This window comes from Stegostoma tigrinum, chromosome 39 (genome assembly GCF_030684315.1).
Source record: "Stegostoma tigrinum isolate sSteTig4 chromosome 39, sSteTig4.hap1, whole genome shotgun sequence".
Lineage (NCBI taxonomy): Eukaryota > Metazoa > Chordata > Chondrichthyes > Orectolobiformes > Stegostomatidae > Stegostoma > Stegostoma tigrinum.
The window spans coordinates 19,169,831-19,187,698 of NC_081392.1; the positions used below are offsets into that span (position 1 = coordinate 19,169,831).

A 17,868-nucleotide genomic window follows, 5' to 3' on the forward strand; every position below is an offset into this window, starting at 1 on the left:
TGAAGCAACTTTGTGGTGGCTCAAACAGGATGTTGTGCAAGCCTTGTCTCTATCTAACACATGCCAGGAAGGAGCAACTCTCGGCACAATTGCTAAACCGACAAATTTAAACTGGCTACAGTTTTCTTGATTGCGAGATGTAGGGAGATTACAAATGCAGATGGTTAATTTGTGGAATGGTTTTGGAAATTTGCAACCATAGTTTTATTTCTTGGAGGCATTTTTGTTAATGCAAATTTGCAATTCACGTATCTACTGTCAAACTTATTGAGGAACTAGCTGCCTGAGCATCCTGTCACAAGACCAGTGTGATCCTGAGCAGTCAAGGCCGTAAGGTGAAGATAAAGACAACATGGTGAGCAGTTTGCATTTTCTAAATCTTTGGGCTACCTCACCGCTTTTGAAATATTTTGATATTAAGTCAGAAGTCACACGACACCAGGTTGCAGTCCAACAGGTTTATTTGAAATCGCAAAAGTAGTACAAAGGAGCAGTGCTTTGAACGCTTGCGATTTTAAATAAACCTGTTAGACTATAACCTGCTGAGTTAGCAAGGTGCAAAGCTGGATGAACACAGCAGCCCAAGCAACATCATAGGAGCAGGAAAGCTGACGTTTCGGGCCTAGACCCTTCTTCCATTTGACTTATGGCTTTGATATAATGAGTTAATTGTGTCAAATGTTTCTCAATCCTCCTCCGAGTTCTACAGAAGTCCTACTTCATGTCAGATCCTGAGGAACCTCGACAAGCTGTTTATGAAAATGTTTCCTTTTATGGGAGAGTCCAGAACTTGGAGAAGAGGGTGTTGGGGGTGTCACTGTTTAAAAATATGGGAATGCCCATTGAAGACAGCTATACGAAGGTCGTGCGTCTTTCAAACTCTCTTCCTCCAAAGGCAGCCGCAGCAATATCTTTGAATATTTTTAAGGCAGTGGTTGGTAGATTTTTGATAATCAAAGGGCGTGGAAGGTTATTGGGGGTTTGGCAGGAACATGGAGTCATTGGATCAGCCATGGTCTTATTGAATGATGAGACAGCCTAGATGGGCTGTTCCTGCTCCTAATTCATATGTTTATTGTATATTTCACAGATTGCAGCTAAGTTTAGACCATAACTTCTTTGAAACAGTTCTTTTTATTTCTGCACATAGTGTACAAAGGAGCAAGGGATAGTTCTGGCAGGGATGAATAGTGAGGAAAGTTGCAAAAGAAACACACTATGGATTTTCTGCAGCATTGAAGATTTCAGCTTTGTTATTGTTGACCAGAAAAGGTGCAGAAAGTTGCCAGGGTGCAATCAGGTCCTTGAGCCTTGCTCAAAGATGAGAAGTTCTTTACTTAGCTCCTGTAGAAAATTCAATTTCATTTCTTTCAATATATTTATGATATGTTGTGCTGTAATTGATAATAAATTTCCATTTCCCCCAACACCAGTGGCTCCACATATGTGCTGCATATTTTGAAGGCAGTGAGTTACTGATCAAGTTGGGTCAGTGCCATGAACCATGCACGTGTAAATAAAGTGTGACTTGGTGACAGGATACCAGCCTTTGTAGAGTTATTTCAGTAACCCCCTGTACCTATAGTATGTATTGGGCACTGTCCAGTGGGGAAGGTTCATCACAGACAGATCTGATTCTGGCCCTGCCACCCTGCTCACATGGAATCCCTACAGTGTGGAAGCAGGCCACTCAGCCCATTGAGCCCACACCAACCCTATGAAGAGCATCCTACCCAGACCCACCCCATCCTTGAAACATTGCATCTCCCATGGCTAATGCCTATACATCCCTGAACACTATGGGTAACTTAGCATGGCCAACGCACCTGACCTGCACATCTTTGGACTGTGAGCAGAAACCGGAGCACCCGGAGGAAACCCTCATGGACACAGGGAGAATGTGCAAACTCCACACACCCAGTTGCCCGAGGGTGGAATTGACCCCAGGTCCCTGGTGCTGTGAGGCTGCAGTGCTAACCACTGAGCCACTGTGCCGCCCTGTTCTGTTGCTCCTTGCTACCCTTCCCTCCCTCTTCCTCCCAGCTCAGGAAAAGGCACAGAAAATGGCCTATGGCTCCCTATCACTCTGACATTCCCATTAGAACAGGCTGTACGAGGATTACACCATCAACTGCATGTAGCAGCTAACTCACTTGAGTGGACAGCGGTTTCCTGGTGCAGGACAATGCCAGCAGTGTGGGTTCAATTCCTTCTATGGCTACGGTTTCACCTTCTCAACCTCCCCCCTTGCCTGTTGTATGGTGGTCTGCAAGTTAAACCACCACTGGTTGTCTCTCTGTAATGAGACAGCAGCCCTCTGGGACTATGGCAATGTTACCTTTTACACAAAGTGATCAGGTGCAGAGATTGTGAGGACTTTGTTCTCAGAGATTTGGATACATTCAGCCGAGATCAACACAGACTGGAGTCGAACATAAGACTGTCCCGTTCTGAGCAGCTCACACTGTCACATGACTTGGTGTTTTAATGAATTGAACCACAGGAGGTCTTTCAAATGCTGCATGAAAATATTGAGCAGTGGGCTTTTGAATTTTAATGTGTTTCATTGTGTTTGGTGCCAAGTCTGGGGGTGGGGTGCAGTCTGTGATGAACCTCCCACAGTGAACAGTGCACAATACATACAGGGGCTGGTGAAATAACTCCACAAAGGCCGCTATCCTATCACCAAGTCACACTTTATTTACACTTGCATAATACATGATAAGGAACTAGTTAGCTCAGAGTCCGCTTCTAGAGTGAACAGAACCTCTGACACTCCTGTTTATATCTGTCAGCCAGGACTTCCTGATTGGATCAGAATAACAGCCCCAATCAGGGAACTCATATTCTATGAAGTTCCACTTGGCTAACTTTGATACAATCACTGTTTGTGGTGTGGTGGGGTATATGTTTTTGAGGGTTAAGGATTGCAGGGGGCTTAGGGAGGCAGAGATCCCCAACTGTCCAGAGTCTTCTAAAATATCCACGGCTTTCTTAAAAAAAAGTTCATATTTCCCATTTCTAGCATCCGTTCCCCAATCAGACTTTCAGAAAATGATCAGCAACAGTCAGGATGAAAATCTGAGGCCATGGACACAGACCCTTGACCTGCCTGCACGCTCCATCTGCAGAATTGAGGACTGAGGGTTGTCCATGTGTTTGGTTTTGGTCATTTATAGAATGCATTGATTTGCTGAATTGACTAAGCTGAAAGTGCAAGCAAAAGTTTGATTAATTCTCTTCACCTGTTGAAACTATGCAACTTGGAGCTCACTAGGTAGTATTTCAGTGCATCAAAAACCATTGTCATTACTGTTTTCAATGAACCAGATTTGTTTCTAGCCTCCCCAGTTTAGCAACAGTTTCATATCCTCTCGAGTCTTAGTTTATGTCCCTCCCCTCTACAGTTCACCCAGTCACTTCCTGTATATGCTGCCCTGAATGCCTTTACTCTCTCTCCCCATAATTCAGCAGTCAGGCCATCACACCTATAAGCACAAAAAAACAATCAAAACACTCAGCAGGCCTGCCCACATCTGTGGAGAGAGAAACTGAAAATGTTTCAAGTTGATGGCCTGAAAATAAGGTTTTAAGTGGACAGAGGAAGAGGAAAGGGAGATCAAAAATAAGAGGGAAGGTGTGAGATTGCATGTAAGGAAGGAGAGACTAAACAAATAAAGGGAGGATGCTGTAGTTGAGGCAGAAGGGATGATAACAGGACAAAGAATGGAAGAAAAATGTTTCTGGATGTGACTGATTCTGCTCCTTTCACCACAGATAGTCCCTAGCGAGGTTATATGTGTAACATGTCGGGGCTGAGTCAGAGGCACCCTGACCAATTTCCCATGGGCAAATAGTTACATGTAAAGAAAGAACTTGGATTAACATAACACCTTTCGCAACCTCAGGAAACCCCAAACTGATGAACTATTTATATAATGTGTAGTCTCGGGTATAAACACAGAAGCCTATTTGTGCACAGAAAGATCTCACAGACAGCAATGTGATAAGCATAGAATCCCTAAGTATGGAAGCAAGCCATTCAGCCCATCAAATCCTCTGAAGAGTGTCCCACCCAAATCCATTCCCCTACCCTATCCCTATATTTCCCATGGCTAAGCCACCTAGCTTGCACACCTCTTTACACTATGGGACAATTTAGCATGGTCAATCCACCAAACCTGCACACCTTTTGTCGGTGAGAGGAAACCAGACCGTTCAGAGGAAACCCACACAGACACAGGGGAATGTGCAAACTCCATTCAGACTGAGGGTGGAATCAAACCCAGGTCCCTGGTGCTATGAGGCAGCTTTGCTAACCACTGAGCGATCATGCAGCCTAGGTCAGGGCAATTTGTTTTTAATGATGTGGGTTAGGGAGATGTTGGCAAGAATACTGTGGAGAATCCCCTTATTTTGCTTTGAAATTTGAGAGTCGATCTCGTAATCAGAACATAATAAAATAGAATGGATGTCATGTACATCCCCATACTCTGTGCATGGTGGGCGATGCTATGTTTGTTGTAAGCCCCCTTGCTTTCTTTCTTATTAGTCGGACTCACTGGTTGTGTGTGAAGTAGACCCCAAGCTTTTGGAGAAGCTGAAGAAGTTCCGCTTCCGCAAAGAGACAGCCAATGCCGCCATCATCAGTAAGTAAGAGTTCCCGGTGCCATGGCAACCAGGCCTTCGTACAGTTACCTCTACAGCCCCTCTCCCCAACACCGGGCATCTCCTCGTGTTCCATTGGAGTGAGCAGGGATTCCTCCTCTTCACTTTATACCTGTGCTAATGGAGCAGATCTGAAGAACTGGTAATGGGTTGCCCCATTGCCCTCAACCCCTTACCCCTACCAGATTGCTACTTGATTTCTTGTGGGGTGAAGGAGCTGGCCCAGTGACTGTGTATCCCTGAGTGCGTGCACTTTGGTCCTCTGTAAATTTTTCTTTTATTCACTCAAGGGATGAGGGCATCGTTGGCTAGGGCACCATCTCTTGTCTGTCCCTAACTGCCCAGAGGGCGGTTAAGAGCCAACCACATCACTATGGTTCTGGTGTCACATGTAGGTCAGTGGAGGATAAAGGCTTTTGTGACAATTGCCATTAAATTAGCTTTAATTCCAGATTTTTACATTGAACTCAAATTTCACCATCTGTCATGGTGGGATTCAAATCCATGTACTTATAACATTAACCTTGTGTTCTGAAATACTAATCCAATGCTATTACCACTATATTGCCGCCCATTGAAGTGCAGGATGAATGAGAGGGGTACTGTCCCTCCCAAAGACACAAGTAATGTTTGTTGGGAGGACAACAAAGGCTAGGTCATTGCCAGAAAAATACTTCCGAATTTGGCTTCTGGAAAAGTTGTTTCCATACAAAATAGACAGGGGAAGCAACTGAACCCTTAAATCACCCTCTTTACCCAAGTCAGTGAATCCTTGAACCCTTTGTGTGTGAGTTCATGGTTACTCTGAGGCCAGAGGTCCAAATTCACATCATCTCACTCAGATATCACATTCAAGTTCACAGGCATTAAATCTGCAGTGAAGGAGGTCCTTTGTAAAATTCCCAATTCTGTCCTTGTCCACTCTGGACCCGTATGTGACTCCAGTCCCACACAAACCTGGATGACTCTGAAGTGGTCACTCAGTTGTCTTAAGAGCTGTAAGCATTGGGATTCCAACTGCCCAGTCCTACCTTCTCAGGGCTGACCAGTGTGGATAGTAACTCACCTTGTCAACCAGGTCCACATTGCAAAAATTATGTTCTGTTTAAAATCATGATACATCACTTTGTATTGTGCTATGCAATTGCCCCTGATCCCCTTGAAGACACTTCATCTTTTACAAGTATCAACATTTCATTTATCTCCTGTTCTCTAGTCAAAGTTGACAGAGAAAACCAACAGATGGTGCTGGAGGAAGAGCACGAGGTAAGTGTCTTGAAGCAATCTAACTAACAATTTGTACAATATATGGAATGTTAGAGTGCGTGTTACACTGGCAATAGTGATTTTAAAATTATCACCCTTTTATTCAAACCCCTCGATAGCCTCATCCTTCCCAGTCTCAGAAATCACCTCCAACCTCAACCCTCTGAAATCTCTGCCCTCCTCCAGTTTTGGCCTAATGCATTTCCAATTTTCATCTCTGCACCATGGACAGCTGCCTGGGCCCCCTGAGCTTGAGAATTTCCTGCCTAAACCTCTCCCAATCTCTCACATTTCTCCTTCAAGTTTCTCCTTAAAACCTATAACTTCAACCAACCTTTTGGTCACGTTTTTATGTAACTGAGTGTAAAATAGTGTTTGCTGATGCTTCTAGAAGGTGCTTCAGTTTTTTTTTATTACGTTGATAGATGTAAATACAAGTTCTTGTTGTAGATGGAAATTGTGCTGGAGTCATATGACCAATCAAACTATAAAACCCCTGGAAGATGAAACAAGCAGTCAGCTACCCAAAGTGCAGATTGTATCCAGGAGGATAGATATCCTGTATAGATGAAGCACCAATTCCTCTGGTCAACTCTCCTGCCAACTAGCACCATCAAACATGATAGTTTGTGGGATCTTGTGCACATTCCAGCAGTCAACACATTGTATATCTATATCTATTTCTACATCTGTATCCATACAGATAGATAGATAGACATCCCTTTAGATTTGTTAACCCATGTTATTCAGTGTCAAATTGTTACACTAACACAATCTCCCATTCCCACTCTGGCATTTGGAAAATCAACAGAAGATGGAGATACAGAATTATCCCTTCTGCTCCCAGTCGCGATCTCACTGATTCTACCACTTAATGATTAATCAATATTCTTCACATGTGAGTCCAGACAATGAATTACATCTTAATAGGATTTCCTCTGTTGATCCCCACAAGCACTTAACCTCACTGCAGGAGTTCCTTCTGTTTTTCCCACTGCCAGTGTTGCAATGCTCTATCTTGGGTGAGATGTGCCAGATTAGAATAAATCAGGGATCTTCCTGATTCTTTAGTGGCCGCTATGTGTGTGTCCAAAGCAGACATTGTAAATTTGAATTGTGTGTACATGTTCTTGGGACCTGGGTTCAATCCTGTCACAGCAGATGATGGAATTTGAATTCACTTAAAAAATTCTTACGATGATGATGAAATCATTGTGGATCGTTGGAAAAACCCATCTAGTTCACTCATGTCCTTTCGTGAAAGAAACGGCCAACCTTACCTGGTCTGGCCTACATGTGACTCCAGACCCACAGCAATGTGGTTGACTTTCAACTGCCCTCTGGGCAATTAGGGATGGGCAATAAATGCTGGCCTAGCTAACAATACCCTCATCCTGTGAATGAATGAAGATAAAAATGTATAATGTGAGGGTAATTGTGTGCACCGGTCTGCAGCCAGGTATCTTTTGTGCATGTTATAAGACTGCAAGGGTGGTAATCCTTTTCTATATTCAAGTCTTTTCCTTTCAGGATATTTCTCCAGATGAACTGAGGAATGAACTTCCGGAGAGACAGCCTCGATATCCTTTCAACACAAAAAAACCTACCTCATTGTGAAATACATTGGTTGAGTGAATGGGCACATTCTGGCTGGTGGATGATAATGTAGGAAAATGTGAAGTGGTTCACTACAGCGGCAAGAATTTAAAAAGCTGAGTATGATTTAAGTAGAGTCCAACTTTAGAATTTAGAGGTGTAAAGGGATTTGAGTGTTTTAGTACATAAGTCACAAAGAGTTAGTGTGCAGGTACAGCATGTAATCACAAAGACTGGTGGCATTCTATCCGTTATTATGAAAGAAATTGAAGATAAAATGAAGGAGATTATGCTTCAGTTGTACAGGACTTTGTTGTGGCTGCAGTTCGAATACTGCATGCAGTTTTGGTCTCCTTATTTAAGGAAGGTTGTGTATGTAGCGGATGTGGTTCAGAGGAGGTCAGCTGGATTGATTCCTGAAAGGAGTTGGTTGTTTGATGGGACTAGGTTCATTTCCACTCGACTTTAGGATCATGAGGGGGTAATTTGATTGAAGTGCATAAGATCCTGAATGGTGTTTGGAGAAAATATGTTTCCTAGACAATCTACCCTAGCCAATGACTTCCCCGTCAGTCTACTCTGGAACATCAGTAAAGTGTTGGAAACAATCAACACTGCTATCAAGTGCCACTTACTTATCACAATCTGCTCGCTGATGCCCAGGTCAGATTTCACCAAAGTTACTTAGCCCTTGATCGCATCACAACCTTAGTTCAATCTTGGAAGAAAGAGGTGAGATGAGAGTGATTTCCTGTTGTGGGTCAGTCTGGAACAAGGGGACTCTGTTTTAAAATTAGAGGTCCCTGTGCCAGGACACGTACAAGATGCATTTTTTTCTTTCAAACAGTTGCGTGACTTTGGAATTCTCCGCCTCAGAAAGTGGTGGAAGAGATGTCATTCAGTATTTTAAATACTGAGGTAGGTAGATTCCTGTTGGACAGGGGAATTAAATATTTTATGGGGAAGATGGGAATGTGTAATTCAACTTGCTAGTGAATCTACCATGATTTCATTGAATGGCACAGTGGATTGGAGGGGCTGAAAGGCCTATTCTTGCTGTTACGTTCATAACCTGAGCATCCCACCTACACCTCTCTTCAAACAACACCTGCTCCACTGTCTAAAAGAGTAAGCGATTTATATTTTCTGTTTAAAAGAGTAAACGGAGCTTTACTCTGCATCTCACTCCATGCTGTCCCTGTCCTAGGAGTATTTGATGATGGACACTAGAGAGAGCTTTAGTCTATATCTGACCCCATGCTGTCTCTGTCCTGGGAGTGTTTTATTTGGACAGTGTAGACGGAGTTTTACTCTGTATCTAACCCTATGCTTTCCCTGTCCTGGGAGTGCTTTATGGAACAATATAGAGAGAGCTTTACTCTGTATCTTAATCCCAGGGTATACCTGTCCTGGAAGTATTTGATGAGGGACAATGTAGGGAGAGCTTTAGGCTATATCTAACCCCATGCTGTCCTTGTCCGGGGAATGTTTGATGAGGGACAATGCAGAGAGAGCTTTAGTCTGTATCTAATCCCATGATATTTCTGTCCTGGGAGTGTTTGATAGGGTCAGTGTAGACGGAGTTTTACTCTGTATCTAACCCCTATGCTGTCCCTGTGTTGGGAGTGTTTTATGGGACAATATAGAAAGAGCTTTACCCTGTATCTTACTCCTGGGCTATACCTGTCCTGGGAGTGTTTGATGCCTGTCTGCTCAAACTATGGCGTCAAAGCAGATGAGCTACTCATGTCTCTTGTGGCTGTTTTCAAATTCACTGTCAAGTTTGGCTGTACATGTATGACCAGGATTTCTGGATAATTGACTGAGGAACAATTTGACTGCTTGGATTGCGACGAGTGGAGAATATGAATGTTTAAACACAAGCAATTTCTTGCTTCCAGTTGTTGGGGCCGCGACTGTATTATTAATTATCTGTGTAATTATTGATTACAATTATTGAAGACCCAATGAACAATGCTTCTTTTTATCCTTTCCACATGTAATGAGACAGGTTTTTATTGTTTCCTTGACAACGGTTCAGATTTATAGTTTATAGCTATAAGTATGTGCATCATGACAAGAGGGTGTCTTATCCAATGTGCTTGATTTTCAGCAGCCCCCAAGGTAAGAACACAGATTCATCTCCTGGACCAGCTATCAGAAAGATCTTTTTAAACTTGAAAGGGTACAGAAAGATTTACAAGGATGTTGCTGGGGTGGGAGGGTTTGAATTTTTTGGAGGCGTTGAACAGACCGAGGCTATTTTCCCTGGAGCATCAGAGACTGAGGAGTGACCTTATAGAGATTTATAAAATCATGAGGGGCATGGAGAGAGTTAATAGCCAAGGTCTTTTTTCCAGGGTAGGAGAATCCAAAACTAGAGGGGCATAGGTTTAAGGTGAAAGGGACCTGAGGGGCAACGTTTTCACACAGAGTGTGGTGCGTGTATGGAATGAGCTGCCAGAGGAAGTGGTGGGGGCTGGTACAGTTACAGCATTTAAGAGGCATCTGATAGGATATATGCATAGGAAGCGTTTAGAGGGATATGGGGCAAATGCTGGCAAATGGGACTACATTAATTTGGATATCTGGTTGGCATGGACGAGTTGGACCGAAGGGTCTGTTTCCATGCTGTACAACTGTAAGACTCTATGAATAATTGTTGAATCTGGTTGACCTCAGAAACTCTTGTTGTGCTTACTCTAAAGGCAATGTGTTTGGGTATTCTCATCTGTCACTCAGCAGGTGTGGTACGAGTGAACAGGCCAGTCCCAAATTGGGAACAAATCTTTAATTGCACTCAGAGACGCTAAAGGGCTGCTCTTCTGGGCAATATATCACCAAATTCAGTCAGATCATGGTTCTCTGGAGGGAACTTTACTCCATAACTAACTGCATGTGTACCTGTCCTGGGAGTGTTTGATGGATGTAGTGTCAAGGTGGCTTTACTTTAACTTTAAAAGATAGGCAGGAGCTTTACTCTGTATCTAAACCCTGCTGTTCCTTTCCTTGGAGTGCTTGATGGGGATATTGTAGTGGTAGCATTATGCTCAGTTTGAAAGGGTAGACAGAGCTCTACCTTATATCTAACACTGTACTGCACTCCCCCTCCCATTCTTTAGATGACATGTCCATCATGGGCCTCCTGCAGTGCCACAATGATGCCACCCGAAGGTTGCAGGAATAGCAACTCATATTCCGCCTGGGAACCATGCAGCCTAATGGTATCAATGTGGACTTCACCAGTGTCAAAATCTCCCCTTCCCCCACCGCATCCCGAAACCAGCCCAGTTCGTCCCCTCCCCCCACTGCACCACACAACCAGTCCAGCTCTTCCCCTCTACCCACTGCATCCCAAAACCAGTCCAACCTGTCTCTGCCTCCCTAACCTGTTCTTCCTCTCACCCATCCCTTCCTCCCACCCCAAGCCGCACCCCCATCTACCTACTAACCTCATCCCACCTCCTTGACCTGTCCGTCTTCCCTGGACTGACCTATCCCCTCCCTACCTCCCCACCTATACTCTCTCCACCTATCTTCTTTTCTCTCCATCTTCGGTCCGCCTCCCCCTCTCTCCCTATTTATTCCAGAACCCTCACCCCATCCCCCTCTCTGATGAAGGGTCTAGGCCCGAAACGTCAGCTTTTGTGCTCCTGAGATGCTACTTGGCCTGCTGTGTTCATCCAGCCTCACATTTTGTTGTCTTGGATTCTCCAGCATCAGCAGTTCCCATTATCTCTGTCACTGTACTGCACTTGTCTAGGAATGTTTGATAAGAACAGTGTAGAGGTAGCTTTAGAGATAATGGGAACTGCAGATCCTGGAGAATCCAAAATAACGAGGTGTGAAGCTGGATGACCACAGCAGGCCAAGCAACATCTCAGGAGCACAAAAGCTGACGTTTCGGGCCTAGACCCTTCATCACCTCTGATGAAGGGTCTAGGCTCGAAACGTCAGCTTTTGTGCTCCTGAGATGCTGCTTGGCCTGCTGTGTTCATCCAGCTTCACACTTTGTTATCTATAGAGGTAGCTTTACTCTGGTTCAAAGTAAAGTTGTGGTATTGCAAAGAACGTTGGCCAATACTGGGGTTGTAATTACTTGGTGTGTGTCGGCCTCTGTTGTTTTATCTCAGATAACTGTGAGCTCGCATGTAAAACGTGGTCAGATTTTAGTTCTCTGATCGTGTTTTGAGTGAGTTAGATTCAGGCCTGAGCATCACCAGTTGATATAAGGGTATATCACAGCAGTCTAGACAATGGAGAGGTGTAAGAAGTGAATTCCAGCACTTTGGGCCCAATCAGCTAAAGAAGTGTGTAGGGCGGGAGGTGGTTGTGGAGATAGGGAGAGCTGTAGGGGCTGGAGGACCTTTCAGAGATAGAGAATGGGAATAGGGGCTGGAGGAGGTTACAGAGCTGGGGAAGTGTGTTGGGTCTGGAGGAAGTTATAGAGTTAAGGGGTATAGGGGCTGAAGGAAGTACAGATATAGGGAGAGGTTTGGGGGCTGGTGAGATCATAGAGATAGGGAGGGTTCTAGGGGTTACAGGGGTTACAGAGATAGGGAGGGGAGTAGGGGACAGAGGAGGTTGCAGATATAGGGGTGTAGAGGCTGGAGAGAAAAGGAGTACTAAGAAATTTGAGCATAATGATGTGAATTTTAAAAATGCGACATAGGAGAACTGTGAACATTTGCAGAACAATGAACAACAGGGTGATTGGAGAATGAGACATGGTGCAAACCAGGATCCAGAGAGTGTTTCTGGATGATCCTGATATGATGAAGTGCAGAAGCTGGGAGCCTGGCCAGAAGAGCATTGGAACAACTGAGTCTAGAGATAATAAAAGCATGAATGAGGCTATCAGTTGTTGAGTGAATGAGATGCAAGTGTGTCACTAATCAACCATTACTCAGCTGCGGGTTGTGTACTATTGATACTTGCTGGTTTACAGAGTGGAGTTATTCCCAGAATCCCATGTTGTCCCATGCGTAGGTACTGTCTCTACTCCTCTATGGCCATTGCAGTAGGTACCATCTCTATTCTTCTATGGCCCTGGAGTCATCCTTCCCTCTCTCAATATCCTGATTAGACTCATTAAGTAACAATCCATGATGTTGGCTGGAAACACATACCTAACTGCTCTCACCATTGGTTGCAGGATGTAACCCCCAACAGCAGATGATGTATGCTGGCAGTAAAAATAGACTGGTGCAACTTGGAGAGCTCACCAAGGTGGGTACACCTCTGTAATAGGGGCCTTTCAATACACTGTCCAATACCATTTATAATTGAAGACTCCCATTAGCTTACTCTGCTTGGGGAGATTATGATTTGCATTGGGTGCAGTTTCATGGGATGCTGTGTGACACCTAACCTGTTCTTTGAGTTTGAAGCAAGAGAATGGGTTTGCGGGGCCATTGAATGGACAAATTGTGCCCATTCTGGGAATGACTGGGGAGAAAGTCTGGTGGATTTCAGCAAATCCCATCACCTGCAGATCATTCCCATTCTCACTCAACGATCCCATTCTCAACCAAGCTTCACATTCTTATCCAAAGTTTGTCAAAGGATCGTCAAGATTATCCAAAGATCCTCACTTTTTCTCAATGCTTACATGTATTGGTGGCCATTGGATGTCAGTTAGAGGAAAGAGCCTCCTTACCATAACCCAGTGTACACCCTCACTACACAGCTGACCCAGTTCAGATCAACTAACTCACACAAAGCCGGTAATCAAAGCAAGAACTTTCCTGGACATTGCGGCCAGAGAGGAAACATGGACTGAATTTTTTCAGCCTGTGGCCCCAGTGTTAGAGTCCTAAACCCTGGGAGTAAACCCCACTTAGTATTTCCAAATTGTTAGAGCGGCTCTCCCTTGCCAGACTGAGGGAGTACCATATTGTCAGAGGTGCAATCCTTCAGCTACAATCTGATGGAGGCCCCTGCTCTGCTGGGGTTCAGGGAGATGTGGCATCACCTTGAACATGAAGCATCAATTCCTCTGGTCAACTCTCCTACCAGTTAGTACCATCAAACATGATAGTTTATGGGATCTTGTGCACAATCCAGCAGTCAACACATTGTAAATCAATTTACTTTGTTTGATTTGCTTTGGGATTTTTCTGTGATTATATTAGACTCCCTATAGATCCCAGTGGTCTCCTTCATCGGGCTGGAAACAGACACTAGTGCTCCAGTGGACGGATTGCTTTGCATTTTAATTCACTCTGAGGTCATGTGTCATGTTGAAAATATCAGGGTCTCAACCACAACAATTCTCGTAAATGCCAGAACCAGGACATCATAAGGAGTTGAACATGACAAACAGATTTGGCCCAGTGTTGCACAAAATCTACAGAAATATCACAGCATCTGAACATGTCTCAACACTGCTTCAAACCTCATTTCCTTCTGTACATCACTCAGTCCTCTCTCAGTTCTTGGCACTTTTATTTCTGTCTCAGTTTTATTTTGTTATATTTGGGGAGGCAGTGGGTTGATATTTTGGGCTCATGGGTTTGAATTTCCCCCTGGAACATGGTGAAATTTGAATTCAATAGCAACCCAGAAGGGTGGTCATGTAATCATTACTGTAAAACCCCATCTGGGTCATTACTGTCCTTTAGGGAAGGAAATCTGCCGTCCTTACCTGGTCTGGCCTACATGTGACTCCAGCGTGTGCAGTTTACTCTTAAGACCCCTCTGAGGTCTTAGGAAATGCAACAATTGCAGGCCATCTGGTGGCACCTGTATCCCAGAAACAAATAGAAAATATGTATTTCTGCTCTGGTCATGTCAACATCCTTTCCCCATCATTAAAAGGAACTGAAAACAAGCCTTCAGTTCCATTAACTTGCAATGTTTCTTGGCGTACTTGACATTTTCCATATTCCATCATGATTTGGGACCTCACTCGGGTTGCTGTGTTGACAGATTATTCACTTTGTGTAGTATTGGTACTCACTCACTGTATGAATAGCCCACCTGTACTGGGTGTTTTCTCACCACCCGCCCCACAGGTCTACGCCTCTTGAGGCTAATCCAAATGAATATGAGGAACACAGCCTATAACTTTGGGGGTTATCTATATGATTTTTATAAATGGGATGTGTCACTGACAATATCGGCATTTGTTGATAGTGGATAGAGTGGCTTGATCAGCAAAGTTCCTTCTCTCCCTGCGCATTTGTGAACTGGATGGATTTTTACAATATTTGATGGTAGTTTCATTCTCACCATTAGCTGACACTAGCTTTTAATTCCAAGTTTGTTAAGTGAACTCCAATTCCATGAGCTTTCATTGTGACATTGCACTGGGGAAGGCACTGGAAGTCATGCCCAGCTTTCCTGGCGTTATAACAACAGTTAAAACTATTATCAAAACGTGCAGTCTCCAATTTATCTGACACATAGACCCAAGTCAACAGAAAAGGCACACTAAAAACCTGTTTTTTTTTAACAAGAGTCTTCTTCTTTTATTAGAGGTAAATAGATTCTAAACACAAGTAAGCAACTACAAACTTTTGACTTATAAGTCTACCAGATACGTTTGGACCCCCTTCAAACAAAAAAGAAATCCACACAAACAAACAGACAAAAGAATGGTGTTTTGGATAGAATGAAAAATAAATTGGGGAAGCACAGGGATCCCAATCCAAAGGGTTCCCAGTCCAGATGGTTCTCAATCCACAGAGTTCCCAATCCTCTGGGTTCTCAATTCACAGGGTTGATGGTCCACAGAGTTCCCAATTCACAGAGTTCCCAACCCACAGAGTTCCCAATTCCCTGGGTTCTCAATTCACAGGGTTGATGGTCCACAGAGTTCCCAATTCACAGAGTTCCCAACCCACAGAGCTCCCAGTCCTCTGGGTTCTCAGTTCATGGGGTTCTTGGTCCACAGGGTTTACAATCCACTGGACTCCAAATCCTCTGGGTTCTCAATTCACAGGGTTCATGGCCCACAGAGTTCGTAGCCCACAGTGTTTGCTGATATGATACTTTTGCTTGTCAGGACATTTTTAGTCTTCACTCCTTCTGGTTCCTTTCAATAATTTGCAGGAGGCAAAGTTGGTTGCTTAACCAACTGCAATGTCTCTTAGTTATTGGTTAAAGTGCACAGTTTCAACAACTGGTGAGGGAAAATAAACTTAGAAATTGTTGCAAAAGCTCAGCACGCTGTTCTGAAGAAGGATAATTGAACCCAAAACAATAACTCTGCTTTCTCTCCACAGATGCTGCCAGAATTGCTGAGTTTCTCCAGCAATTCCTGTTTTTGTTTCTGATTTGGTTCTTCGGTTTTTTTATCTGTTTAGGGAAAATAAACTGTTTTCCTTTAGAGTTTAGGTATTTTACTGGAGAAAAAGATAGGTCATCTGTCTTGCAGCTTCTGCCAGCATTGTGCGCACCCACAAGCTGTTCAGCTACCCTGGAGCCAATCAGATAGTTGTTGTTAGGCTAATAACCTTTGTCATGCACGACTGTTTACAACTCCACTACCCAATCAGCACCTTGTTGCTGGCCAAATCTCACCGTATACACAAGTCATCTGCAACCCATCTGCAAACAGCTTTTTCCATTGCTTGAACAAAGTCGCAGAGTAAAGACAACATATAATGATTTAATGACTTGTTTTTCAAATCTACAGTAATTCCTTCTTCCGTCCTTCTCTGTTAGGCAGTTCTTATCCCATTTCAGTCCACATTCCAAAAATACAGAAAAATGAAAAGGTATGGTCTTTACATGTTGCCCACAGACTGTTAGCCTGGGGCTCAGGATTACAAGCCCAGTGACCATATCATTGCACCCCCAGCCTATGCCAAAATAATTGTGTTGTAGTTCCGGGTAAGAAACATGGTATGATAAAAGCCTCATGTACAAGTGATGTTCTTGATAAAGCATTCAAACCTTTAGTTCTTTCTAACTGAGAATTGATTTTAGCTCTGCAAAATCAGTGGTAAGCTGTTGGTGATTGGTGAGAAGCTGTGTCTACGAATGGTGCTTACACACTCCCCTTTCTCTCTCATTGACTGGACACAGGTGTTTGAAATTCGGAACATCGATGAACTCACCGAGGATTGGTTGTGTGAGAAACTGGCATTCTTTCGTTGATTACTGGCACAGTCTTTAAAGGTGTTCATTTCTGAAAATTTGATTTTTTGGGTGAAGATGTATTAAATGAATTTTACATTTTTTTTCTCCTGTATTTTTGTACCCGTACAAGTAAAACCACACAATTTACCACTAGACTATTCATTCTGAAATTCAGCTAATGTTCTGGGCTTGAATCCCACCACAGCAGATGATGAAATTTGAATTCAATAAAAATATCTGATATTAAGAAACAACTGAAGACCACAAAACCATTGTTGATTATCAGAAAGATTTGTCTGGTTCAGTAATGCCTTTTAGGGAAAGAAATCTTCCATCCTCACCTAGTCTGACCTCCATGTGGCTCCAGACCCACAGCAATGTGACTGACTCTCAACTGCCCTCATAAATACTCAGTTGTATCATTTGCTATGAAATCTCAACAAAGAAATGAACTCTTGGTATTAACCCAGGCAGTGGAAAAGACAATGGTAGAAACAGCCCTGTTGACTGTGTAAAGTCCTCCTCACTAGCATTTGGGGCCTAGTGACAAAACTGGGAGAGATGTCTCACAGACTAATCGAGCACCACCCTGATGGAGTCACACTCGAGGAATCATACCTTATAGAAAATGTCCTAGATACCACCATCACCATCCCTGGATATGTCCTGTCCCACTGGCAGGATGGACCCTGCAGAGATGGCAGCTGGTATACAGTCGGGAGGTTGTTGCTCAGGGAATTCTCAACATTTGATCCCGGATTCCATGAAGTCTCATGGCTTTAAATTAAACATGGGTAAGGAAACCTCCTGCTGATTACTATGTATGACCTTCCGTTAGCTGATGAAACAATACTCGTACGTGCCAAGCAATATTTGGAGGAAACACTGAGGATGGCAAAGGTACAAAATGTACTCTGGTTGGGGGATTTCAATGTCCACCACCGAGAGTGGCTCGGCAGCAGTACTACTGATCGAGCCAGTCAGGTCCCAAAGGACATAGCTGCTAGACTGGGTCTGCGGCAGGCGGTGAGGGAACCAACAAGAGGAAAAAACATACTTGACCTCATCTCTATCGATCTGCCAGTTGCAGATGTATCTGTTCAAGACAGTATCGGTAAGAGTGACCGCCACATGGTCCTTGTGGAGACAGAATTCCCATTGAATATAACTTCCATCATGTTGTGTGGCACTATCATCATGCCTAATGGGACAGACTTTGAACAGATCTAGCAACTCAACACCAGGCATCCA

At 43.7% G+C, this 17,868-nt stretch overlaps 1 protein-coding gene across 1 annotated transcript; it reads left to right on the forward strand.

Moving 5' to 3' along the window:
- Window positions 1-44: 44 nt before the first annotated feature.
- On the forward strand, window positions 45-16,718 carry LOC125447785 (glia maturation factor gamma-like). The gene is made up of 7 exons (XM_059640932.1): window positions 45-355; window positions 4,553-4,649; window positions 5,885-5,934; window positions 7,465-7,513; window positions 9,571-9,654; window positions 12,686-12,759; window positions 16,564-16,718. The coding sequence occupies exons 1-7, from the start codon at window positions 353-355 to the stop codon at window positions 16,633-16,635; spliced, it is 429 nt and encodes a 142-aa protein (XP_059496915.1). The 5' UTR covers window positions 45-352; the 3' UTR covers window positions 16,636-16,718.
- Window positions 16,719-17,868: the final 1,150 nt, after the last annotated feature.

Coding starts and splice junctions, on each gene's coding strand:
- LOC125447785 (XM_059640932.1), top strand. Junction 5,935..7,464: donor TGCTGGAGGAAGAGCACGAG/GTAAGTGTCTTG, acceptor TTTTCCTTTCAG/GATATTTCTCCAGATGAACT. Junction 12,760..16,563: donor AACTTGGAGAGCTCACCAAG/GTGGGTACACCT, acceptor GACTGGACACAG/GTGTTTGAAATTCGGAACAT.